The sequence below is a fragment of the Lotus japonicus genome, chromosome 3, assembly GCF_012489685.1.
Source record: "Lotus japonicus ecotype B-129 chromosome 3, LjGifu_v1.2".
NCBI classification, from domain to species: domain Eukaryota; kingdom Viridiplantae; phylum Streptophyta; class Magnoliopsida; order Fabales; family Fabaceae; genus Lotus; species Lotus japonicus.
In genome coordinates this window covers 74,164,776-74,192,411 of record NC_080043.1, presented here as the reverse complement: position 1 = coordinate 74,192,411, position 27,636 = coordinate 74,164,776, and the positions used below count along the sequence as shown (strand labels likewise).

At 36.1% G+C, this 27,636-nt stretch overlaps 3 protein-coding genes across 5 annotated transcripts; all 3 read left to right on the top strand.

The window, feature by feature from the left end:
• The first annotated feature begins 8,997 nt into the window (after positions 1–8,997).
• Positions 8,998–11,862, top strand: LOC130745833 (protein DUF642 L-GALACTONO-1,4-LACTONE-RESPONSIVE GENE 2-like). The gene is made up of 3 exons (XM_057598230.1): positions 8,998–9,228; positions 9,964–10,476; positions 11,087–11,862. The coding sequence occupies exons 1-3, from the start codon at positions 9,141–9,143 to the stop codon at positions 11,620–11,622; spliced, it is 1,137 nt and encodes a 378-aa protein (XP_057454213.1). The 5' UTR covers positions 8,998–9,140; the 3' UTR covers positions 11,623–11,862.
• A 1,029-nt stretch (positions 11,863–12,891) lies between these two features.
• LOC130745831 ((6-4)DNA photolyase) lies at positions 12,892–17,041 on the top strand. Of its 3 annotated transcripts, none has more exons than XM_057598228.1 (14): positions 12,892–13,396; positions 13,857–13,928; positions 14,061–14,141; positions 14,363–14,533; positions 14,599–14,670; positions 14,825–14,908; positions 15,030–15,128; positions 15,221–15,304; positions 15,681–15,767; positions 15,917–15,988; positions 16,074–16,187; positions 16,314–16,401; positions 16,495–16,593; positions 16,705–17,041. In XM_057598228.1, the coding sequence occupies exons 1-14, from the start codon at positions 13,049–13,051 to the stop codon at positions 16,884–16,886; spliced, it is 1,653 nt and encodes a 550-aa protein (XP_057454211.1). In that variant the 5' UTR covers positions 12,892–13,048; the 3' UTR covers positions 16,887–17,041. The 3 variants fall into 3 exon arrangements, with proteins under 3 accessions (XP_057454211.1, XP_057454208.1, XP_057454210.1); XM_057598225.1 differs by having other exon boundaries at positions 12,893–13,396; positions 14,822–14,908; XM_057598227.1 differs by having other exon boundaries at positions 12,895–13,396; positions 14,822–14,908; positions 16,498–16,593.
• An 837-nt stretch (positions 17,042–17,878) lies between these two features.
• Positions 17,879–21,524, top strand: LOC130745832 (cytochrome c oxidase subunit 5b-2, mitochondrial-like). The gene is made up of 6 exons (XM_057598229.1): positions 17,879–18,115; positions 18,204–18,289; positions 18,377–18,427; positions 20,002–20,068; positions 20,196–20,275; positions 21,211–21,524. Exons 1-6 carry the CDS (start codon positions 17,998–18,000, stop codon positions 21,268–21,270), a joined length of 462 nt encoding a protein of 153 aa, XP_057454212.1. The 5' UTR covers positions 17,879–17,997; the 3' UTR covers positions 21,271–21,524.
• Positions 21,525–27,636: the final 6,112 nt, after the last annotated feature.

Here is a 27,636-nt window from a genome sequence, read left to right as displayed (position 1 = left end):
TTAATTTTATTTAGGCGGGTGAGCTAGTGAATAGGTCTCTTCCCAATGAAAGAGATGTTACATCAGTTAGATTTAACATATCTATCACGAGGGGCGGGTTGGAGGAGTTTTTTTATAATTACATATGAGTCCCTCTAGTATTGAGAAAATTGGAGATCTTCCCCAGTTTAACTATGACCTCCACCGCTGCTTAACAACACCCCGTAATGGTGGTTGCTCCCTAACGATGGTTGTATGAAGGGGTTGTGGTGTGATGCACAAACAATGGAGATAGTGTTTCAATACATGTGTAATGAAGCTTTTTGGTCATTTTAAATCATTCTAAGTAATTCGTGTGATGGTATTTTTTGTGATGGCCCCCTCAATGTTGAAATTGTTTGGTTCGCAGCAAGAAACATGTCATTTATCGATGGTCTATAACCGACAGTCACTGACCTGTTATTAACTGACCAATTTACCAACGATTCAGTCTTCATAACCGCTTTTTCTTCCGGGAAAAATATTTTATCGGAGGTCTACGCAGTGTGGCGGGAAACATTACCGACTGCCTTAGCCATCAATATTTGGCAGGAAAAATTTACAGACAAGCAACCTCGTCAGCAAAGCCATTGGTCATTTTGACCGCTCAAACCGGTCACTTTCTGGCGGCATAGACCGTCGTTAATCTGATTAACTGAAGCATTTATGACATTGTCCAACTTACCAGTAATGATATATACACACCTCATTTTTAAAACACTTCATTTCCACCTCTTTTTGTTTCTATCTCTCTTCTCTTATCATCTATCACATCTCATACTTTCTCTCTCTTACTTTTTTCTTTCTTCTTATCTATCTCCTCATTCCACCTTTTACACCTTAAAAAAAGGTGTATATGTAACATTATTCTCCAACTTACGTAAGTTAAAATCATCAGTAACTTGAACCATTTATGGCTTTCCCACGACTTAGGCTATCGTTAACACACATACCTTCACGTCATTTTCACCATAGCTCTTCTTCTTTCTATTAATCAATTTCTCTTTTCTATCTATTCTTTTTTATGTGTTGGATATATTTTTTTTTGTTCCTTTGTTTGGTAGTATAAGTATGTGTGGTTTCAACGGAGAGCATTGTTAGAAGTCCCACATTGCCTAGAGATAGAGCAAATAAATATCATTTATAAAGGTAGTGCAAATCTCAACTCATGAGCTAGTTTTTGTGGTTGAGTATAGGCCTCCCAAATTCTAATATGGTATCGGAGCCTATTCTATATCCATTTGTTGTGTGCTGTGGAGGCCTCCCATATTTGGGTCACTCGTTGTTGTTGATCGCACGTTCCAGTTTGTTCAGCCTTGGACGTGAGGGGGTGTGTTAGAAGTCTCACACTAGCTAGAGATAGAGGATAAATAACCTCTTTTGTGGTTGAGTATAGACCTCCCAAATTCTAATAATCATATTTATAATGTCTTGCACATTATTGGTGTTAGCAATCAATGATTATTCGTAGAGTATGTTTATATATAAAATTATGACCATGTATAATCATAAAATTATGAAATTAATATTTGTGAGCATGAATAATAACAATTATGTGTAATTAATTAATTAAACTAAGAATATTGTAAATATATTCCTTATATGAATTATATCTTTTACTTGAGTGAAAGTGACTCTCATTTATAGGGATTATATGTTATGATTGTGTGAAAAAACTTAATTAAAAAAATGACTTATTTACACTTTTGGTCCCTGATGTATCACCTTTGTGCGATTTTCGTCCCGGATCTTTAAAACGAGCGCTTTTAATCCCAAACGTTTACATAATGTGCAATTTTGGTCTTACCGTCAATTGAAGACGGAAAAAGCTGATGTGACCCTTTTAAATGATGTGGCACCTCTAATTAATTTTAAAAAAATATTAAATAAAAAAGTAAAATGTTTTTTAAAAATAATTTTCTTCTTTCTTCTTCATCTGCTCTCTTCTTTCTTCTTCTTCCTCCTCCTCCATCTCACCACCCCGCCACCATCTCCTCCTCTTTCTCTGAAACCCATAAAACCAGAGAAGAAGATGCCACTGAGAAGAACCAACAAACAAAAATTAAACCCAGTAAAAAAGACATGGAAACAAAGGAAAAACCCAGAAACAAACCTAGACTTCATCTTCTTCCCATCATCATCTAAGACACACTTGAAAATAACCCCCAAAACCAAAAAACATCGAACCCCCAAAAACCCAAACTTCATCTTCGTCCCAGAATCAAATTCATGTTTTTCCCAAACCAAAAACCTAGAAACATCGAACCCCCGTAAAGCCAGAAACACAACCTGAGAAATCTTCTACAAATCTCAGATTGATGTTGAGTCCAGGAAAAAAAAAAAGAAATTGAAACAGAGAGAAAGAAAAGGAAGAAGAAGAGGGAATAAAAAGAGAGAGATAGAAAGAAGAAGAATAAACCGAAAGAAAGAAGAAGAAGGGTGGTGTGGTGGCTGCGAGGGGTGGAGGAAGAGCCAGACTCAGAGAGGATATGGGGAGCTTCGGAGGCGGATTCAGGAACGTAGATGAAGAAGAAAAGGTATTGCAGAAGATTCTTTTTGTTAAAAAACATTTAGTTTGTTATTTTTTTAATTTTTACTGGCGCCATGTCACCTTTTTCCGTTTCCAATTAACGGAAAAAAGACGGAAGGACCAAAATTGCACATAATGAAAATATTTGGGATTAAAATCGCTCGTTTTAAAGATCTAGGACGGAAATCACACAAAGGCGATACATCAGGGACTAAAAGTGCAATTAAGCCTAAAAAAATGCATTGTACTCTTTTTTTCTAACCATGTTTTTTTTCTCATTGGATTTTTCCTAGTAGGTTTTTAAAGAGGCAATGTATAAAGACGAACTATAGAATGATGTACTCTTTTTTCTTCACTAGGTTTTTGTCCCACTGAGTTTTCCTATTAAGGTTTTAATGAGGCACATTCTTAAGAGATGGTCATCCAGGAGGAGTGTTATGAATAGGATGACCATTGGACCAAGCCCATGTACTCTATACTTGGCTCATTGACTAATGCCACAAATATAGAGGAGGTTGCATCAAGCAACCTATCCCCATTCACACATTCTCTCTAGACTCTTACTTCTCTCTTCGACTCTTCCTCTTCTTTTCTATATACTTGTTCTGCTTACTCTTATTCTTAACAATTTCTAATTTATTAGTCATTTATGAAAATATTGTGATCCCCACTCTTGTATAAGCTTTTTATGGTGTTTGTGAACAATTCTCACTTTAAACTTCATTTTCATTAATGGGATATTTATTAAATAATGAAAATGACTTATAGGGGAAAACTGAATTTTGAAAGACCTTCAAATTTATCATCTATATCAACTTAGCCGGTTGTTAATTGTTTGAGGATTTTTGAGTTGAAAGATATTGTGTGGTAGCAGCGCCTCCTATATCGTGTTATTGTGCAGTTTGACATGGATCAATATATTTAACAACGTTGAATATTATGATCCTATCCAAACTATATAACAACACTGTGTCGGAGGTGCTGCGCTCACACACAACTACCATGTTATACGCCCTTAAACAACAATTAAAGGATTTTTAGGTGATATGAATTATGAATGTTAAGTTTGAAAATAGTTAAAACTTCAATTTATAAGTGGTTAAGTAATTTTCATCATTTGATTAATATCTTATATATTTATGAACGTTAATTGTTTTTGTGGTGTATTGAGAACTTAAATCGGAATGACTTATATGAATGAGAGTTGCAATATTTTCACCGCCGATAATTATTATCGTCACTATTAATTCTGACGAGCCCAAAAATCCCGAAATTTCTAACATCAGGTTTGCAGCATGGTACTTCCATTAAGAGCAACTCCAACCCCAAAATTCTTATCTGGTTTCTTAACACACTATTTAGCACTATTCAGCACTATTCAGCACTATTCATGTGGGCCCGTACTGCCACATCAGACTTAAGAAACTCCTAAGAAACTGAAGCAGATTTTGCTCCAACCCATGGTTTCTTAAATTACTATTTGAAGGGTCCCACCCGTGTCCCACCATACAACATAAATTAATAATATTTATTTTCACTCAATTTAGATTTAACATTTAATACTAAATCAATACTTCAACTTAAAAATAATTTAATTAAAATTAATACGAATTTAATTTAAATTTAATTTTACTTAATATTTAAAACAATTAAATTTAAATATCGGCATGTTAACTTTCAACAAAAATAAAAAAGTACATTATGTTTTTTATAGCAAAAACAATTTTATTGAATGATAGAAATAAAGACGAAAGAAAATACATGACAATGAAAAATAAGCAACAATACATTTGAAATGAAATACATAATAACACTTGAAGATTAATTTTCATTATTCTCGTTTTCAGGAAGTTGCCAAATATGCTCCACCAAGTCTGCTTGAAGTTGGTGATGAATTGACCTATCAATTTGATGTGCTCTTCTTTCCAAGATATTTCTAAAAGCGGGAATAGGACCACTTGCTACTTCAGCATCCAATATGTCATTATTGACCTGATCATAAACAAAATTACCTCGGTACGTGTTGCGCTCATCTTCAACAATCATGTTGTGCAATTTGATGCAAGCATACATTATTGACTTCATCTCATTCGGATGCCAAAAGCATGATGGACCACGAACTATTGCAAACCGAGATTGGAGAACGCCGAATGCACGTTCAACGTCCTTTCTTGCTCCTTCTTGTCTTTTCGCAAATTTTTGCCTTTTTTCTCCTTGCGGCATTGGGATGGTCTTCACAAATGTAGCCCACGGGGGATAGATACCGTCTGCTAGATAGTATCCCATGTTATACATTGTTCCATTCACGCTAAAGTTCACCATGGGAGCATTTCCACTCAAAACCTCATTAAAAACCGGAGATTGATTTAGCACATTAATGTCATTGTTAGAACCTGCAATGCCAAAAAATGCATGCCAAATCCACAAGTCTTGTGATGCCACTGCTTCAAGCATGATTGTGGGCTTTCCATGATCACCTCGGATGAATTGACCTTTCCACGCAACTGGACAATTCTTCCATTCCCAATGCATACAATCAATAGAACCCAACATACCTGAAAATCCACGAGACTCGCCCCATTGAAGTAAGCGGGTAATGTCTTCCTGGTTCGGGCGCCTCAAGTATGTTTCACCAAATACTGCACACACACCTTCCACAAAATTCTTTAAGCACTCAATTACAGTACTTTCACCAATTCGAACGTACTCGTCAACACTGTCAGCAGGTGATCCGTACGCCAACATACGAATAGCGGCGGTGCACTTTTGTAATGGTGACATGCCTTGTCTTCCAACTGCATCGACAGACATTAAAAAGTACGGGTCATGAGACCCAAGGGCCCCTACAATTCTGAGGAACACATGCTTTCGCATTCGAAACCTTCGTCGGAAAAGCTCTTCCGTGTACACAGGATTTTCGGAGAAGTAGTCATTCCACAACCGCTCGTTCCCAGCTTCACGATCTCTCTCTATCACCTTTCTTGTTCGCTTGGGCCTAACGGTGTTGGCACGTCGTTGATAAAACTCCATCTCCTCCTGCATCATATCTTCTATAGTCGTGTCATTCATAATATCGTCAATAATTAAGTCGTAAATGTCCAAGTCGGCCATATTGTTTGGATCCATTCTATTACACAATGAGAAACTATCAGTGTAATTGGATAGGAGGAAGACAATATGAGAGGACAAAACAACTCTTGAATGTTGAGATGAATGAAATATGACATGTATAAATAAGAGAAACAACAACGGCTATATTCTCCAACGGCTATATTCTCCAACGTCTATATTCCACAACGGCTATATTCTCCAACGGCTATATTCTTCAACGACTATATTCTTCAACGGCTATATTCCACAACGGCTATATTCCCCAACGGCTATATTCTCCAACGGCTATATTCCACAACGGCTATATAGAACACATAAGTAGAAACACAGTACACATTAAGAAAAATTCGAATACTGAAATTACAACATTAATGCAGAATACATAAGTAGAAATTCTAAAATTACAACACTGATGCAATACACATAAGTAGAAATGCTAAAATTACAATACTAATGCAGAATCAATAAGTAGAAATGCTAAAATCACAACATTGGCACACATTAAGAAAGACAACAACAAGAATTAAGACATTCCTAGTTCTTTCATGGCGAATTCAACTAGGCGCTGATGCGTTGCTAGCTGCACCTCGTTCATTTCAGATGTGTCCTCCATAAGGATATCTTTGTATTCCTTCAATAACCGCGCCTTATGAAGTTTGTTTTTTTCCTTTCTCACCTCCAGTTCTTCGGTCTTGAGCTTCTCAAAACTCACCAGGAATCCCAGTTTAGCTTTTCCGATGGCTATCATCTCGGAGTTAGGAACATAATCGAGATCACTTGAAGCTGTGTCTCCTACTTTTGCTTTCCTTTTCTGGTTCTTTTTTCCCAACGGGCGGGTTGCTGGTTGTGTGGCCTCATATTCGTCGCCCTCGATTGATGCACTCCGGTCAGACGATGTTGCATACAACCCATCTCCTGACTTCTTCTGCCTCGTTGAACTGGTTGTCATAAATGTTCCCTTCCACTTTGGTTCATCCTTCACCAACCGCCATTCATTCTCATGTTTGAAATCTTTACCCGTATCTACATGATATAATTGATGCGCCGTAGCCATGATGTCCTTATCTGAGTGTCCACTTTTCCAATGATTGACGGCTTTAGTGTGGCAACCGAGAAATTTTTGAAGATCAGCATTCAATTTATTAAAATGAGATTTCAGGGATAACCATGTCCTCGAAGGAGAGGCATCGTCGCGGTACTCCTCATATTGGGCTCGGATCTTATTCCAAAACAAATCTGACTTTTGCTCATTTCCCACGACCCGATCGGTAGAAACGTTGAGCCATAATTGAAGAAGAAGTATATTATCTTTACCACTCCATTTGGTGCGTTTCTTTCCGGATTCTTCAAGATCAATATCATCTAGACCCCGTTGAGTAGAAAATTCAGGCTCATCGGGCATAACCTCACATTGTGTACTTGAGACTTGTGAACTACTGCTGCTACCAGTAGGAGGTGCTTGGTATTGTGGTGGATACATGCAATATTGTGGATTGTTTGGATAAGGCATTTGTGGTGGATATGGTCCCATTTGACCCTGAGGTTGGTTTTGATGGTAGAACGATTGTGGAAACATTTGATACGAAGGATTTTGAACATTACCACCGGTGTGAGGAGGTTGGTTTTGAGGGTGACACATCTGCGGATGTTGGCTTTGTGGTTGATACATTTGCGGATGTGGGTTTTGTTGTTGGAACATCGACATAGGTTGGCTTTACGGGCGAATCATCTGCGAATGTTGGTTTTGTTGTTGGAACACCATCATAGGTTGGCTTTGCGGGTGAATCATCTGCGGAGGTTGGTTTTGTGGCGGAAACATAGGCGAAGGTTGCAAACCTTCACTTGTAGGAGGTGTTTCATTGTCGAGCAGTGGATAATATTGCTCATAAGGATTAGACATTTTGAGAAATTTGAGAATTTTTGGACAAGAGAGAAATTGTGGGAGTAAATGTTGGTGTTTCAAATGGTCTACTGCACTATATATAAAGTAAAGAAGCTGAGAATTGAAAAAACGGTCGGTAAAGAAGATGAGAATTGAAAAAACGGTCAGAAAACCGGTCAATTTAAAAAATTCAAAAAAAAAGCCCAAACGGGCAGAAAACCGGCTCCAGCCGGTCACCCACTATATAATCTATTTTTCCTCACTCACTCTCCATTCCAACCCTCAACCCTAGCCGCTCCTCTCTTCTCTCACGCTCAGATTCTTCTTCAACCTCTCTCACTCACCTTCTTCCTCAAGCTCTCACTCACCTTCTTCTTTTCCCCTTCCTCTTTCCCCCTTCCTCTTTCCCTGACCTGCAGCGTCTCCTTTTCCCCTTCCTCTCACCCTAAACCCTGCAGATCCTTCCTCTCTGCCTCACTTCTCCTTTTCTCCTTCCTCTCGACGCCTCCTCTTCTCCTTCCTCTCTCCCTCACTTCTTCTCCCTCGATCTCTCTGGTCCACGCCTCCAAAGCCCCAACCGATCACCAAACATCAACCGTCGCCACCAAACAACCACATGCAGTCACCATCGGCCACCAAACAACCACCACCGCCACCATACAGCCTCAATCCGACCCCCACAACCCCTGTTTGCAAGCTTCAAAGGCTTGAAGCTTGCAAAAATCCTTCCTTTTCACACATGCAAGGGCCATTACTCTCAGATCAGAGCTTCCAGAACTCACCAGAGAATATTTTTTTTTATTTATTTATGTAAATATCAATTTTTGTGTTTTAAGTTTCAATTTCTTCATGTAAAGTTTCAATTCATTCAATAAAATTGCAATTTGCGTCCTCTGATTATGTCTCTGTTGAATTTACATTGTTCAATTTCATCCTTTCTGTTATGTTTGCCTCTGAAAGCTGTTGGGGAAGTGAGAGAAAATAGATTATTTTAATTAAGAAACTGAAAAAGCATAGTTGCTTGTAGAAGCAACCATGCACTGTAGTTAAGAAACTGAAACTGTCAACTGAACAAGCTCCAATGGGTTAAAAAACTAAGAAACGTAGCTGGGTTAAATTGAAAGCCATTATAACAAAAGTCCAAAAATTACAGAATCATAAATGTAATACGTACACACAATCATTAAAAAAAAGGTAAGAGAGATCTAACTTCTGAACCATAATTTAACAAGCGAATAATATTGCACATTCTTTCCTGGATAAAGGTGGATAAACGTAGCCGCTTTCATAATTTAGAAAGACAAAGTTTGGTGTCAATCTCGTTACTCACCCAATAAAACAAAAGCTATACATGTGAGCTGTATCATAGAATTTTACAGGAAACTAATTTTAACATATAGTAATAGATTTGTTTGGTTCATCGCTCAGGGACAAAACCTCTCTCTCTTCCTGGACAATATTATGGTGATCATCTTCGAATTTAGGACTGTTCCAGTGGCATTCATGTAGTTTTCCTTCTGATTCAGTGGTTTTTTCGTGGAATCACACAATATAAACCGAGTGCTTGCCCATTAGTGCTGCCTCTCTCACTTGTGGCATATGTACATGAAAATGCAGAATCTTAATGTGCTACTTGTTGTGGTGCTATTCTTCGCAACCTGTCACACCTCTTTGTCCATCACTGATGGTAAGCTAGCCCTTATAGTGCGTTCTTCCTATAGTATTAGCATATATTTAGATCAATTTCAATTTATTTCAGAGTTAGTTCTCAGATACTAAAACTAGTCACTAAGATTCACTCAAAATTGATCATGTTATTTGTGAATTGAGATTGATTGAATCTCTGTCTTTGGGGGTGGTGTGCGACTTTGAAAGACTTTTCTGACACGATAAAAGGTGTATATGCAGTAAACTTTTTGATCCTCAAGTTAGTGAAAGAGCAAAGTTTAAGAATAACTCAACTTGTATAATGAGTAATGTTTAAGTTAATAACGACTAAACTCATACTTATAGGCAACGAGCGTATTAGTGACTTGAGACATTTAAGAAGTCTTGATCACCCCTAGGTAACCTTGTGATGTCATTAAATGTGTCAAAGTTGATCCACTCAGTCGATTGTTGAGATTGGTTGTTCCTTAACTAAATCATCTCATATGTCTCTATGGTCTGGCTTAGCTGGGAGACCTTTTGGGTCGCCTGAGATTGTAAGCGCGGTCCCAAAATATTCTTTTTTGGAAGAGTGTTGGGTTAGTTGTTAGTGTTGTGTTCCAAATATGCCATTAGAGACTCTAAACTCCTAACCTTCCCACATATAAACTACATGGTTTCTGTTCTTCATCCCATCAATGTGGTGGGACTTCTTTAGTTTTAAGTTTTAACATCGTATTCCTAATCATGCTATATACATGCTGGTGAATTTCAGGTCTATTGCCAAATGGAGATTTCGAGCATGGCCCCAAAGCATCAGATTTGAAAGGTTCAGTAATCACTGGCCACAATGCCATTCCCAATTGGACAACCACAGGCTTTGTTGAGTACATAAAATCAGGGCAGAAACAGGGTGACATGCTGCTGATTGTGCCTGAGGGGACCTATGCTGTTAGGCTTGGCAATGAAGCTTCCATCAAGCAGAAGATCCAGCTAGAGAAGGGGAAATTCTACTCCTTAACGTTCAGCGCCGCCCGAACCTGCGCACAGGAGGAGAAGCTGAACGTGTCTGTGGTGCCAACCACTGAGAAGAGTGATTGGGGTGTGTTTCCCGTTCAGACCATGTATGGTAGCAATGGTTGGGACTCTTATGCTTGTGGGTTCAAAGCAGATTACCCTGAATTGGAAATTGTGATCCATAACCCTGGCATGGAGGAGGATCCAGCTTGTGGTCCACTTATTGATTCTGTTGCCTTGAAGACTTTGAACCCTCCTAGACGAACCAGAGGTGAATTTTCTATCCCAATGCTCAAATTTAAGCTAAAGTGTTTTTCTTTACATTGCAATTTCTTGGTCTGCACACACAACCAAGGGTGTGTTTTAAATCATTGCATTCAATAAATAATCATGAAACTTTCAACCTCAATAGGAAAAGAAATTCAGTTCGTATTTTAGAATTAGTAAAACTAATGAACTTCTCCAAATTGAGTTATTTTAAACGGTGAAGTAAATCATTGCGGCCAGTCAATCAACAATTATAATTGTGATCACATACTTACTTACATATGTATAACACATTATAATGTTATAAGGTTATATATCAATTCATTAAAATGTCAATAAGGTTTCATCTCAATTAATCAGAAAAGTTTCACCCCAATATACTTTGAAATGTCCGCTAACATCCATTTGCATTGGATCCTACCAGCAGCTAAAATAACCTCATTTTTTATGTGCCAATAGTGATTGTGATAAGTGGATTGAGATTTACACCACTATTCAACCTGAATTTTTATAAATAACATTGTTGATCAAATTCGTATGTGTCTATGAGACAAGTTAGACTATCAATCAATCCAAACATTGACTAAACTAATGATTTTGCAATGTGGGTGCAGATAATTTGCTGAAAAATGGAAACTTTGAAGAAGGTCCATACATGTTCCCAAACACATCATGGGGTGTTCTGATCCCACCCCACATTGAAGACGCCCACAGTCCCCTACCTGGATGGATGGTGGAGTCTCTCAAGGCCGTAAAATACATCGATTCCAACCACTTCGCGGTGCCGGCCGGAAAAAGAGCCGTTGAGCTCGTCGCCGGGAAGGAGAGTGTCATAGCACAAAATGTCAAAACAACCATTGGCAAGGTTTACGTCCTCACTTTTGCCGTCGGTGACGCCAACAATTCATGTGAAGGTTCCATGGTGGTTGAAGCATTTGCTGGCGGAGACACTGTCCAAGTCCCATATCAATCTAAGGGTAAAGGAGGGTTTGTTCGAGGGAAGCTTCGGTTCAAGGCTGTGTCAGCACGCACCCGTGTGAGGTTCTTGAGCACGTTCTACACCATGAAGAATGATAATTCTGGTTCACTTTGTGGACCTGTAATTGATGATATAAGGTTGCTTAGTGTAAGGTACCCCGGGAGAGCTTGATCAGATTACATAGTTCACTAAGAATTCAAAATCCACGTACTTTACTTTGATTCATTTAGTAGTTGAGCATATGTCCTGCAAGTTTAATTTCTTTTGTATTAATATAGGGGTATTTGTTTAGTGGTTTGGGACTTTGGGTCTTTGTGTCCTTCTATTTTCATCTATTTACATGTACCTTTTAGGGAGACTATTCTAAAAAATGATTATTATTAAAAATAAAACCAATTTTAGAAAAACAAATAGTGTGTTTGAGAGATTTTTTTTAAGTTTTAACACTCTCTTTATTTGTTTATATATATATATATAATAAAATAAAAACTAAAAATTGTTGATAAAGAAAAATTTACCTCAACCTTGATAAAGATAATAAATATTGTGGATAGTGTGTACTTACATAATTGTCACAAAGAATGGTCTCCATATGATAGATATGTATAGACTTTTTGAGGTTTTTCTTCCCTTTTGTATTGTGCATTTCATGTTTGATTTTCGCAAAACTTTGTATCCGAGGTCCGAATCCTTTTGTTTGGGCTCTAACCCCATTTATTCAAAAAAAAAAAGATTTATACACATCTTCACTCATTTTTCACTTTCATTTTTTTACTTATTTCTCTCGGTGCTTGCTGTGGTACCTTAATACAGACCAATGTATGTTATCCAAAATGAGGTGAAAGACTCATGTATCACATGAGTCAGCAATTATATTTTTTCAATAATGTACCTTAAGATTAATGACGTCGATTAGATAGATTTTATGCATCTCCCTTGATCGAAACCATGTCGCTCAAACCCAATGCTAGGGTCGAGATTCACTGCAACCTTTACAAGGTCGTGGTGGACGTCAACAAAGGTCGTCGGGGACAGTTGAGTTACCCAGTGAACGAAAGCACTATTGGATTAGAATGATAACATTTAGAATTATAATTTCATTTACCACATGTCATTAATCTACTAAATCACCAAGTGTGGGTATCACACCCAAAAAAATAATACGAGTACCAGAAAATTCACCATTTCTCTCCTTTTTATCTACAAAATCACTTATCACATATTCAATTTTTCTTTTCTTTCTTCCAATCTCTCTCTTCTCTATCTCTTCACACCTAAAAATGAGGTGTGAAGAAATGATTATTATATATAAATGTTGATAAAAAAAAGGACTTTAAAGAGAGAAAATTAGCGCCCTGAACCCTGCGTGGCACAAAACCCACTACGTGGCACCTCAGCAACCGTTACATTTCCCCCCCAACCCAACCCACTCTACACTACGCCGTGGGCGCAAACCAAAATTACGAATCGCACTCTGCACCATCTAGCCCAACAAAATACAACTCCCAGCGCACGTTAGCAAAGAGCACCTCGAATTCCATTCCAGAACGAAAACATTAAGGCGCGAACCAAAACAGTTTATTTCAAATCCAATCCCATGCGGTTGTTTCCTCCGCGCGCCTCCTCCATCATGACAACTCCAACCGCATCCGGCTCGGGTTCCGTCGTCTGGTTCCGGAAAGGTCTTCGGATCCACGACAACCCTGCTCTCGAGTTCGCTTCCCGAGGAGCTTCAAATCTCTACCCTGTCTTCGTCATCGACCCGCATTACATGAAACCCGACCCGTACGCTTCCTCACCCGGATCCTCCCGCGCCGGTCTCAACCGCATCAATTTCTTGCTCCAGAGCCTTCGCGACCTTGATCTTAACCTGAAGAAACTCGGTTCAAGACTCTTGATTCTTAAGGGTGACCCTGCCGAAGTTCTCATTCAATGCTTGAAACAGGTATTTCCCAAAAAAAATTTACAATGTCACTGTCACCATCAACGTTTTTGTCAACCGACCAATTATCCCAAAAGCTTAAGCAGATAGGTAAGGGTCACATGGTTTTAATTATTATATTCTAATACGCCCGCTCACGCAAGAGTTATTTGGGCTTGAAGCGTGGATAAATGCACAGACCCCGCCTACGTGTGTTTAAATTCCACTTTTTAATTTGAAAGTGAGGAGAGCAAAGATCTAACTCTAGACCGCTAAGTCATAGAGACTCTGATACGATATCAATCAAGCAACCAATTATCTCGAATGGTTTTATATTACATTGTAACAGTTTTTGGCTTGTTTTGTTCTACCCAAATTGTTTGGAAATTTTCAATTTTTTTTAAATTTCGTTTTTTTTATTCTGTTTTTGGATAGAGACAAAACTTAGGGTAGTTAATTCTGTTAGTTCTTTTGGTTGATGCAGTGGAATGTCAAGAAGTTATGCTTTGAGTATGACACTGAACCATATTATCAGGCTCTGGATATTAAAGTTAAGGTAATGTTTATTTGAGAGTTCAAGGAATGTGTTAGTCATTTGTTATTGTTTTGGACCTATGGTTATGTGATGTGGACATGAACATGTGACTTTGATAATAACTTGAAGGCATTCTTTGTTTTGTTTCGACAGAGCTTTGCCGTTGCGGCAGGAATTGAAGTTTTCTCTCCTGTAAGTCACACACTCTTCAATCCAATGGACATTATACAGAAGGTGAGTTTGAAGCTTGAACAAATTGAAATTGTCTTCAATTTAACTATTGATTTAAGTCATTTTTACTAGGCAAAATGAATAGTTCCTTCCCCCAACTTTTCTACCTATTATCTATGTGCTGCTGAACTTTGAATCCTAGGTCATCTATTGTTTATTGCTTTTGTTCTGATGTTGTTGACTCATGTTCGATTTGCCTGTGTTCTTTGCGAATGCTGAAAAAGAATGGAGGGAAGCCGCCGCTTAGTTATCAATCATTTGTCAAGCTTGCTGGGGATCCGCCTTCCCCTCTTTTGACCGAGCTATCTTCACTTCCTCCAGTAGGCCATCTTGGAGGCTGTGATATTTTTGAAGTTCCAACAGTCGAAGACCTTGGATATGAAGATGCTAAACAGGTGGGCATGTTATATTTTTAGATTATCCCTGTTAATTAGCATCTTATGAGAGATGTTATATTCAGGATGAGTTTTCTCCTTTCAAAGGTGGTGAATCAGAAGCATTGAAGAGGTTGGAAGAATGCATGAAAGACAAGGTACTTCCATGTCACGATGCAAGTTCATCAGTATTCAATATAAATTTGATGTTTCTTGCTGATAGTTCCACTGCTTGTAATTGGTAATGTATCATGCTGTTATAATAGTCATTCTGCTTCATGCCTTAGTTTCTTATTTTTATGATTTTAGAAGTGGGTGGCAAACTTTGAGAAGCCAAAGGGCAATCCAGCTGCATTCCTTAGGCCCGCAACAACTATTTTATCACCTTACTTGAAAGTAAGTCAAAACCTATTACATCTGTACTGTTTGAAAGATCTATTTTCCTTGATTGAACTACTTTCTACAATCGAACCATATCTTTTCTATATTTATTGCTTCTTATTAATCTCCTCCGCAGTTTGGTTGTCTCTCTTCCAGATATTTCTACCATTGCATTCAAGATGCATATAAAAGTGTGTCAAAGCATACATCTCCACCTGTTTCTCTTCTAGGACAGGTCATGTTATCTCCAGAAATTAGTATGGTATTGTTTTTCAAATTCTACTTTTAGGAAACTGAATGAAGCTGTTATCTTGGGGACATGTGCAGTTGTTATGGCGAGACTTCTTTTACACAGCAGCTTTTGGGACTCCAAATTTTGATAGGATGAGAGGCAACAGGATTTGCAAGCAGGTGGGATAATAATGCTTGCTAATGAATATTATTTACCAATTTTAAGTTTGATTCAAAGAAGAGATAACAAAGGTTAAGGAAGAAATAGATATGTTGAGGTGTGTATTCAGCTTACACTAATTATTGACTAGAATTGTACGTTAACACATGAAATACTTCTGCTTTTAAACACTAAATATCACTAGCTAGCTTATTATTTTTATGCTTCAAGGACTCTTATTTCTGCTATACTTCTATGTCCTTATATCCTGATTATTATTGATGTGTTGAGTATTTGACATTTATCTAATACTATGCGGTTGTTCTCATATTAATACTCCTTTGTTAAAAGCAAATGTATGCTTAATTATTATCTGCTTGAAATTTATTTTTGCAGATTCCTTGGAAGGATGATGATAAATTGTTGGAGGCTTGGAGGGAGGCTAGGACAGGGTTTCCTTGGATTGATGCTATCATGGTCCAGGTTTGGGTTTTAACATCCTTTTCTAAATAGAACTGATGAACAATAGGGTTATTACTTTGAAGTTGTGTAGCTAAAATCCAGTCCACGATGATACTTTTATCAGCCTTCTACTCAGGAAGTACATTTGACTTTGTCTTTTGTTGTTGTAGCTACGTCAATGGGGTTGGATGCATCATTTGGCACGACATTCTGTTGCATGTTTTCTCACGCGAGGTGATCTGGTATATTACTTCTATACTCCCAAAGCATACTGAAATTCTTATAATTTGTTATTATATACTAATGTTTTTCAGTTTATGCTGACAGTTTGTTCATTGGGAAAAAGGACGTGATGTCTTTGAGAGGCTTCTGATTGATTCAGATTGGGCGATTAATAACGGAAACTGGATGTGGCTCTCATGTTCATCTTTCTTTTATCAGGTATGAAGTATACTGCATTACTAGTTTTGAATTTTTAGTGGAAATTGACTAAATTTTATGTTCTCTTGAGTTTAAATGCTGAAGTCTCCACTGATATTTTCATCATGTATTGTCTATCATGATCAGTATAATCGGATTTATTCCCCAATCACATTTGGGAAGAAGTATGACCCCAATGGGGATTATATTAGGCATTTTCTCCCAGTCTTAAAAGGTACTTTTAAGTTTCCTCAATTCCACCATGTCCTATCATCTAGTAAGCTTTCAATAGATAAGGTGCTAGAACTTAAAATGGAATGTCTCATAGCAGATATGCCCAAACAGTACATTTATGAACCTTGGACTGCTCCTATAAGCATCCAGACCAAAGCAAATTGCATAATTGGCAAAGACTACCCAATGCCAGGTGAGTTATCTCATGCCTGTTTAATTGGATTTCAACTGTGGATCATGCATAACATGTGGTATTTCATATTAAGTTATTAACCCTGCTTATGCTATGTGTGTTGTGTTTCAGTTGTTTCTCATGATTTAGCAAATAAAGAGTGTCGAAGGAAAATGGGGGAGGCATATGCATTGAATAGAAAATTGAATGGTTTGGTTAGTGAAGATGAGCTGAAACACTTGAGAAGGAAATTAGATGCAGGTGAAGAGCAAGAGGCTAAAGCTAAAAGATCTAGGCAACAGCTGATTGGCTGACTGAAAAATTTAGTTTTTTCTTCTTCTTTCAATTCTCATGTTTTGAGTTGCAATTTATGCATGTTTGAAGTATTATTTTGTATCATGACGTCTTGTATCACACTTGTATATAATGTAGTTCATATCATATATATGCTAAACTGACAATTGTCTAACACAGAATAGAAGTATTGGAAACATGTCAAAGTGGTTGCCATTGAAAACTCTACCTCCATAATACACAAAGCAATGATTTTTGAGCTACCAATCGTGTGAAGTTTAGGAGAAAATTTGCAAATGGTGTTGAGAAGAAATTTGGTCTGCATAGCTTTGGAGGTTAGGGTTTTATACAGTGGGATTCGCTAATTGGAAAGCGAATCCTTTTTGGTTTGCATTTGCGAAAAGCATGTGAATGCATGTTGTCACCTGCCACCCCATCTGTTGCACATTAGGAAGGCGCGCAACCATCACCATTCGCAGTCAAACTCGCGAATGTTGTGCCATGTGAGGGATTCACACAAAACCTTGCGAATGACAACATTGTTCCCTGTCATTCATACAACAATTGCATTGGGAAGGGGAGATTCCTGACATTTGCAAATAAACATGCGAATCAGAGCTTCTAAGCACTAAAAAAGAGCACAAATTCTATTTTGTCCTATTTGCATTCGCAACAGAACTTGTGAATCCCATTAAGTCCAACGCCACTTGTCGAAAACTACCCAAAAAGCTAAATAATTTTTTTACCCTTTTTTTCAAATTAATTTATTTTTTGCATTATTCAGAAGAAAAAAAAGCCTGAGTTTTCTTCCTATCTAATATCTATATACCAAAGGTTACTAAAAATATTTATGAAAGAGAGTGGGAAAACAACATGAACTAGGAAAACAACATGAACTAAAAAAAAAAAACAACATGAAACCGGAGTGGCACGTGTTAAGTCTTTGTCACGTGAGAAAGTCAATCCCCCCTTCGCCCACCCACCGATTGTTCCAAACACGAAAAAAAGGAAAAGAAAAATGTGGACCATTTCCATTCTGTCTCTCTCCACCACTCTGCTCAGCTCACAACGTTGTGATTTCTCAAGAGTCAAGATTCACACAGCGAAAAGGTGTGACCTGAGAACATCACCATGTGGCGGAGGCTTCTCTCTTCTCACCTCAAAACCCTAGCCACTTGTTCTCCCCAATCTGTTTCCACCGTCGCTGCTCTTAATTGCTCCTCCGTTTCACTCCTCCGTCACTTCTCTGGTATTTTCTCTCTATTGCACATGCCATTTCTTTACTTATGAGCTGATTAATTGATTTTCGATGTGCTTTCTTTTTTCAACTACCGCAGATACTACTTCGATAAAAAAGAAGGTCGAAGATGTAATGCCTATCGCTACTGGTCACGAGCGCGAGGAGCTTCAAGCTAACCTTGAGGTCAAGTTTTGTAATTACCTTATTTTTTGTATTTGAAGGGTGATTCTCATTTTATTTTATTTTTGGATTTCTGTTTCTTTTGGTTAGGGAAGGGATATCCTTGAAATAAATCATCCTGTTGGGCCTTTTGGCACAAAGGTCAGTGTAATAGCTTATTTTTCTAAATTGTATCTGTACCTATGCCTAATTTTTCTTTTGTAAAATGAGAACTATATGAATGACCCAGCGATGTAGCATTGTATGTTAGAACTCATTTATTTTTGGTTGAATGAGTGATGTTCTCTGTTTTCGTGCATCTGTGTTAGTTTTTATATTTCAAGCGTGGAGAACTCTAATATGTTATTTCCTGCCTTATGACCTGGTACATGTGATTCTCTCTGCAAAACTAGAGGTTTTTTTGTGAATGCTGAAATTTGAAAGTTACTTACTGGAAAATGTATAGATGTTGGTATGAGTCTTTTTAAAAGCACAATAGTTTATAGTAAAACACAGTTTATCTGCTGCTTAAGGTGCAAAACTATAGAATGATAATGCTTTGGTCCTTACCATTAAAGGATTGCTTCTGTATATTTTTCACTTATCTGGACTTTAGTCCCTGTAGTTTCTATCCGTTAAGGTATTAGTCCCTATTTTCCATCAAGTATTGACCCATGTAGTTTTCATATTGAATATTGAGGTAATTGTACTTGATATAGTTTCCACTCATGTGGATGTCAATCAAGGTTCCCTATTTTGACTATTACCATTAAGAAATTCTCCCTGTAATTTTCATGTATTGAGTTTTTTTATCCCTATTCTCAATTAAGAATTGACCCCTGAATTTTTCACATATCAAGATATTGGCATCCGAGTGACAAAAAGCCTAATAAATGGAATTTCATTTGCCGTAGTTTTTAAATATTTGTCAAGGATCAAGATGTTCAAACATTTCAGTATCATTCTAAAGTACAACATGCTTCCTAACATATTTATTAATGTTTTATTATATTTTTCATTTTTACTTGTAGCAGTTACAAGTTGTGAAAGGAATGGTGCATATAGTTCATGATTTATATTTTAAGCCCCACGATTCTCTGCAAATTCAGTTTGCTAAGTTTGGACAAATATTTAGTAATTTATCCAGTTGCTGATTTGTTTGCTTAAATTTTATAGAATCTAAGTATCTACAGGATGGACTGAAAAGTAAAGGAAGGGATGTCAATAGATGGATATATATTTACATGAGTTTTGGATTTAGGTACTTTAACATTGTGATCCTCTTTAGAAGCAATTGACAATCAACATGAAGATATCCTCACAAAATGTAACAAATTTTGTTGATGGTGGTGGCTCATTGTTGGTCTATGTCTAATTGTCATGCTTGATTATCTCACTATGCTTGGTTGGGAAAGATATAGTCAGCATGAGGCTGGAAAATCAATCCAGGGGCCTCCATTTCTCATATCAAGGAATATGATGACTTTATGTCATTTTATATCATTGGTTATTGTCTTAGCTTTCTTGTCCTTTACCATATCAAAAAGGCATACTTAAGCTTCCTGGCATTCCATTTTCATTTTTCATTTGAGCAAAAGAACTATTTGTTTACCTTAGTATTCATGTTTCTTTCGCTCTTTCCAAATGGTTCTTTCAGATTGCTTGCCATAATGCTAACAGATAATGGTTTTGAATATGTTTCATCTATCTACACTCATTTTTGTTTTGGTTCGTAGGAAGCACCTGCTGTTGTTAAATCTTACTATGATAAGAGGATAGTTGGATGCCCAGGTGGTGAAGGCGGTGAGTGTCAGAGTATTGCTTGCTTGTTTTAATATATTCTTGCACGTGAACTTCTTCCAAAGATGATGAAAAAGGCTAGAATTTCAGTTCTGGTGTTGAGGAGGTGGACTACTTGTTTTGATTGCAGAGGATGAGCATGATGTTGTCTGGTTTTGGCTGGAGAAAGGCAAGCCTCATGAATGTCCTGTGTGCGCACAGTATTTTGTGGTAAGTTGATTATTGAATTTAGTTTATCTTTTACTTGGACAGTATTTTGTGACAAGCAAAGAATCATTTAGTATATCTTGGTCTGACTTAAAGGCTTGGGGTTGAATTCCTGGATATGTATGATAGATTGAAAATTGCTTGTCCAGGACCATTGCTTGTCATGGACTGCACAGAATAGGGCTGCTCCTTTAAAACATGTTGAGAGGCTTTTTAGTTCCTTTAAATATTTACACAAACCGAATTCCTTGAGTAGTCTTAAGTATGATTAGAGGGTAATGTTGCATGGTTCTAGTCATCTAGTGTTCTTAGCTTATTGCTGTGGGGTAATTCTTGTTTTAGCCAAGATACATGCTAAGTTTGTTAATGTGAATGTGAGGAGCTTTTAATCTTCACAAAACATATTTTTTAACCATTGTTTTACAATTTACAGTGATTGCCATGCAGAATCCAGATATTTTTAAGTTTGGGCTTACTTGTGTTGTGACCTCATGACAGCAAATTAAAAGTCAAAATCAAAAGTTCTTAATCACAATTTTAGTAGCTGTAGGTTATCTTTGATGAAATGTTTTATCTTCTAACTGCTCAATAGGGCACTGAATCATCAATTAACATCCACTAAATAGTTTAAAATTCTAAAGAGTTTGAATTATATCATCTTCAGCTAATGTCATCAATGCTTTAATTGGTATCTACAGAAGAAGAACTTTATAGCAAGTTTTATTAATATAGCTGCAAATGGATAAGTGGAGAGTATCTAACCCAAGTAGTGCAGTGCATAGGTTAAACTGTTGTCTTTTGCCCAACTTTTTCATGAATGGACAGTCAGAACAAACTTCAATCAATTTTACACCTATATTATATAGAACTTTAACGGATATTAACCAGATGAGTATTTAAAATGATACTAATTACTCTATCTTTTTTTTCCCAAACAGCTTGAGGTGGTGGGACCTGGTGGACCACCTGATGGACATGGTGATGATCATCATCATTGATTTCATCCTTCAATTCCCCTTGGAATGAATTTGGGAAAGATGGAGAGACAATGTGTAGCATACACTGAGGCCTTTCAAAATCCTGGGGCCTATGTTTGGTTTCAATTTGTGTATACCCTCTTTTGTTGTTGCAATATTTGACTTAGAAAGTTTCTACGATTATTTGGACACTGCATGCTCATTTGCTTGAACTTTCGGTTCTGTTAGATTGTGTTTTCTGCTTCGCGAAATAATTGATAGAGCTTTTTACTTCAGGATTCTTTAACTCTTTTTGAATTTTCATGACCTTAAGCGATTTATAGCGGGCCCAAACCTCAAATCAGATTAAGATTATATTTTGAAAGGCAGTGGGGGGCTGACAAAATGGAATGGCAAAAGTAATGCCAATTTGTTTGGATTTAATTTGAAAGGATGGATTGAAGGATGTAGCAACGCTCGTCTTCTTGGGTTCTAGTCACGTTGAACGTAACTCTAGCGGAGGGGTAATGCCACTTTCGCGTTTTTTGTACGTTGATGTTGGTCTAAACATATACTGAAGAACGGAGCAGACCCTATTGAGGCCAGAATGACAAGTATTAGGTATATTGAGGCCAGAATGACAAGTATTAGGTATATTAAATTTTTGTCATCGGCTCATTATATATGGAAGAAACAACAATTGAGAGATAAAAATGTCTTTTAATGTAGAAATGAATTTCTCTATCATTATGCAAGTAATTAAATTTAATAAATTTAGAGATAAAATAGTCTTTTTATGTTAAAGTGACTTTTTTTCTATTCTTGTTCTATTCAACTAATTTACCTCATTGTTTATCTTCACTTTTTTCCAAATTTCTTTTCTACCAAACCACCTATAAAATTTTCTCTGTTTTTCACCTTAGTCTCTCTTGCTTTCTTAATTCTCACATTCATTCCTAAAATAAATAAAAAGATAAAGGGATAAATTGGGTGAGAGGCCACGAGTATCGCTCAAGAACAAACCAAGTGAAAGAAAAAGTAAAGACTGAAAAATATCGAAACGACAACCAAATATTCTTAATTCTTCTGAAGATCTATTCCAAAATCTATAAGCCGCTTCTGCACCCTCAATATAAGCATATGGAAGTATCAAAAACTAAATCAGTAAGTAGCATCAGAATAGAATGGATTCAAACACCCACACATCACTTTCTTTTCTAATTGAAGTAATAAGGAGTGACAAATGTACACATAGATGAAGGAAATTTCGGACATAACTTTGCCAAGCATTGTAGTATTGTTCCTCTAAAAGTGAATTTGTTTCCACATGTAACCAAAAAAAATATAAAAAAAAATCCTCTAAGTGAATCATTTTTTTCTTTGATATTTTACTTTACTTAGACTTTGTTTCAAGAAATGGGAGAAATTGAAAAAAAAAATTCCAAAATCTAATATTAGCAATAAAAGGAGGACAGTAAAAAATGGAAGAGTAAATTAAGAGAAGTTTTACAATATACTAGAATATGTGTGACAACCATTCCATTATATTCTATCAATAAAAAGTACTGTGGTTGTGGTTGATTCAAATATTACATGCTTAACCAAATCAAAATTTCAAACCATACCAATTTGGTATCAAAAGTTTCATTGATAAGTTGTTACGTAGGGAAATAAAAACAGAAAACGATAAGAAGTTTGCTACTATAAGGGTTGTCTTTATAACACTTACCTTTTATGTTTTAGTTTTAAGTTTTAATTTTACTAAAATCAAAATGTGTGAAAATATTTATATTGTCAAAGTATACTGATTAACATTTTTATGCACTTGTTTTCTACAACATCAACAAATAAAGTATTTAAAATTTACTAACACAAAATAATTAAGTTAAGTTTTCAAATAAATTAATACACAAAAGTATAGTGTGAATAGTCATTTTAAGTTATAACAGATATTGTAAGAGAAAAATATAAAAAAAAAAAGTTTGTGTAAACATTTCTACAAGGTAATTTCATAATAGAGGTACTTATGTCTTTTCATAAATATCTTCTTTTTTTCCTCACCTTTTTTCATTTACTTTAATTTCCTTCAAACCAAACAACCTACAAGATTCTCTTACTTTCTTTCACATTTTCCCCTTTCACATTCTTTCCTCTCACCTTTCTTCTTAACCAAACAAAGCTTTACTCTTATTCTCAATACCAAGCATACCAATATGTTTACGGAATAAAAATGTATATTAAAAATTCATCACTAACATTTCACGTACAACAAAACGCACACCAAATTATTCTGTCTACAAATAGTATAGTATGATGGTTTTGAAGTGATAGAAAGGTCATTTAATTTACTAATTAATATAAGGTTCAATCAATTGTCTTATCAATGGGACTGATAAAACGTGAGCATATGCTTAATTTGATGTATGTCACATCAACCAGATGCCCGACAGGCCTAAATATTTCACCTCACTTACCTTACGATTCGCTTATCAAAAGAAAAAAACTTACCTTACGATTCAGGATCTATTCGGGTAGAAAATATTAATTTCTTATCATTTATAAATATTGTTTTTATTTATTGAGAAACGATTATAAATCCAAAAAAAAAATGAAACGATTACAAATATTGTTTTTTTTAACAGTACAAATATTGTTTAATAATAATAACTGTTGTATTTTTTTTCTCATAATATCCTTTATGGGAGATAATTCTGTTCGTGACGAGAACATCTACATTATGGTAGAACTAATTCTTTAAACATGATTTTTATTCATTCACAATACTTGAATTTGAGATATTCCTTAAGGAGAATCAAACATTGTACTACTCTACCACCAAGGGTTTTGTATGTTTAATTAAAAATTAATTTTTTATTATGTAAATAAGATAATAAAATCTTATATGATGTCCAAAACATTCAAGAAGTTTTTAATATTAAATTATGAGTTTAATGGATATGCACTGACAGTGTAAAATAGTTTTACACAGTCATCCAATCAAAGCATGCCACATAGGAGAGATAATTACATTTGACTTTAATTTTAATTAAAAGAATAAGATATTTTCTGATTTGGCGGAATTCAAGTGGATGTCTGTGTAAAACTATTTTACACTGTCAGTGTATATCCATTAAACTCAATTATTATTTGTGAGATATATACTATATGATTTAATATATAACAAATTTTTGTGTTGGAATGTTATACTTATTAACGTTAAATTATTTAAGGTTAATGGTTAAATTAGTCTCTCAGTTTGTAAGTAAGTTTAATTTTAGTCCCTCTGAGTAAAAATAACGTTTAGCGACGGTCATTTTTACAATTTTTTGCGATTTTTGACCACCAGTAAACATTATTCTTCCTCAGAGAAATTAAAATCAAACCGCTAACAAATAGCTTAAGGACTAATTTGACTATTATCCCTTATTTAATATTTAATGTATGTATTTACTATTTAGGGATATGGTATAACATCATTCAAACTCAAAAACCCTAAATTATTTGTTAGCGGTTGCTATGGGGTATGGGGTCGAGTTCTTTTTCCTGTTAGGGCTAGTTTATAGATGGTCTTGGGGCATGTATGAGCGCTTTTGCTGCATTGGCTTTTATTAGATGTTGTATCCCCTTTTTTTGTTGGTATGTATATTCTTGACTATCATATAATATATATACCATTATGCTTTTAAAAATACTTTAAAAAGACACATCATTCAAAATTTTAATTTATTAATTTTTGATTTTGAAAAAAAAATCATTATAACGATAATACATTATAACTATAATACAAGTACCTAATTTTTTTATTACTTGAGGTATTTCTACAACTCACGGTCATAAAATTCTTTGAGATTCGGAGATTATATTAAGTAGGTAGGTTTTTCCAATAAAATCGAATCTCATACTAAATGCTTACGGAACCAAACTATCCACAAGTTATGCTAGATCATATTGCGAGCGGTGCTTAATACTTCTTATTTTTTTTTCGATACATCGGAAAACTAACAAAACAAGCAAAAACTAACTACCACCGAGGGAATCCCGCAACAAAAGGATCTCCAAGTCATAGCACGGCCTAGCCATTACTCGAAACCCTATGTTTGACAATGCTGACTTTGCAATGAAATTTGCAACACTATTACCATCTCTATAAATGCGTCGTAAGGAGACCCGCCACTGCCAAGCAAGCAACTATTTGATTTTAGAAACCTCAGGCACGAATCTGCCCAATTCCTCATCTTCCACAGCGTTCACAAGGTCCAGGTTATCAACCTCACACTCAATCCACCGGAACCCCTTGTCCCACGCGAGCTGGAGACCATCACGCAGGGCTACAGCCTCCGCGACAAAAGCACTTCCTCCTTGGTTCGCGTTCATGAAACCACATAGCCACCCCCCGAGCTCATCTTTGCAAACACCACCCGCAGCCATCAACCTTGTGTACGTCTTGCTGGAAACTTCCATCGGTATTAAGCTTGATACAACCCCTCGGCGGTGCCACCCACCTCGGGTTCATCCACTCCCCAAAATTGCAGCCCAGCCTCCCATCAAGAACCAGGTTCCACTCATCCACATCATGACATATCCTCTTCAAAGCCTCCTCTAATGGCCATGGTGAAGTCTCAAACACTATACTATTTCTCCACTTCCAAATCCCACAAAGTGCTCCCAAGAACTTCACCCATTCACTCCTCTAGCACCTCCATTAATCCACACCCAGGTATTGTCACATCTGAAATTACTCCACGCTAGAGTCCCCAATCGGTTACAAACCTCCATAAAGTGCGGGCAATCACGGAGACAGTGCAACATATCCTCCACCAGTGCCGAGCAACAAGAGCGCGCAAACAAAGCAGCTATGTGACACCTCCATCTCTTCTCATTCATCTGTAAACCATTCTGAATTACCATCCCCACAAAAACCCGAATTTTCTCAGGCACCTGTAGCTTCCATATCCACTTCTACCTACCTGAAATACTTCCAATTTATATACTCACATTTTTTATTAGTCAATTGAAATTAATGGAGAGAATAAGAGGTTGGACCCGTTACAAATTAAAGAAGAAAACTCAAAGAGGGAGAAAGCTACATTTTAAAGAGATAAAATCAAGCTAGCCTCAATGTCCCCGAGGGTTAGCTCAAGTGGTAAGAGCTAGGGGACATATGGGTGGGGAGGGGAAGGTCCAGGGTTCGAATCCTGGAAGGAAACTTTGAAGGGATTTTCTAACTTACTAAAAATTAACCACTAACATTTGCCTATAAAAAAAAAAAAGCCCCCACAAGTCTCACAACAGACCCAAACGAAATGCAACTATGAGCCTCACTATATATATATATATATATATGGTTTATGGTATTTGTAAAAAATATTGCTTAAAAATGCATCAAGAAGCAGTTTGTATCTGTTGTTATTATTGGTTCGTTTTAGGCAATAATTTTTTTTCACAACACTAAATAAATGGACCATATTTTATAATAGGATCAAATTATTGCATGATAATTGTTGCATATATATATATTTCACATAATATGTTATATATTTTCTCACGATTTCATCATAGAGAATGAGAAATTGTTACAAAAAACTATAAGACTGTTAAAAACTTTTGCATGAAGTTTAAGATACATCTTTCACGTCTATTACTACACTTTGAGTTGTTGCGAAAAGCAAAAAATGGTGTAGTAATAATATAAAGTCATCTTAAAACAGCTTCACGTAGGGGTGTTCATCGGATTGGATCGATCTGATGAAACTGACAAACCGAACCGAACCAAAGTAATTGGATTGATTTTTTTTCTTATTCGGTTCAAAACCGATCCAAATCGATAAAAATCGATGAAGATTGGCTCGGCTCACGGTTTAAAAAATTAAAAACAATGAACCGATGATATATATTTATTTATAAAATATTTTAAAATATATATGTATTATTAAATAAATGTTTTGAAGAAATATTGTTAATGTTAGACTGTTTATGTTTGGTAGACTTATTATGTTTTTGTTTTTTATTATTAGTTTGTAATGGTATTAATACTAAACACTACTTTAATGATTTCTACATTGTTAAGTACTTAAGTTGTAGATTATGGATTATATATGGATTAAGTTATAATTAAGTTAATGATTTGACATTTTTTATGCATTGTTAAGTTGTGAATCATATGTGATTGCTATATATTTAAAGTTGTGGAATTGATATTGACAAAAAAAAAGTTGTGAAACCGATGAGCCGAACCGATCCAAACCGTTCATCATCGGTTTGGTTCAGTTTGGTTTTGGAATTTTTTTTGCTAACAATCGATCGAAACCGAACGAATGAACTTTGATTGGATCAAAACCGGTCCAAAGCGAACCGCGAACACGCCTGGCGTCACGTACTAAAATAATAAAAAAAATTATTTGATTAGTG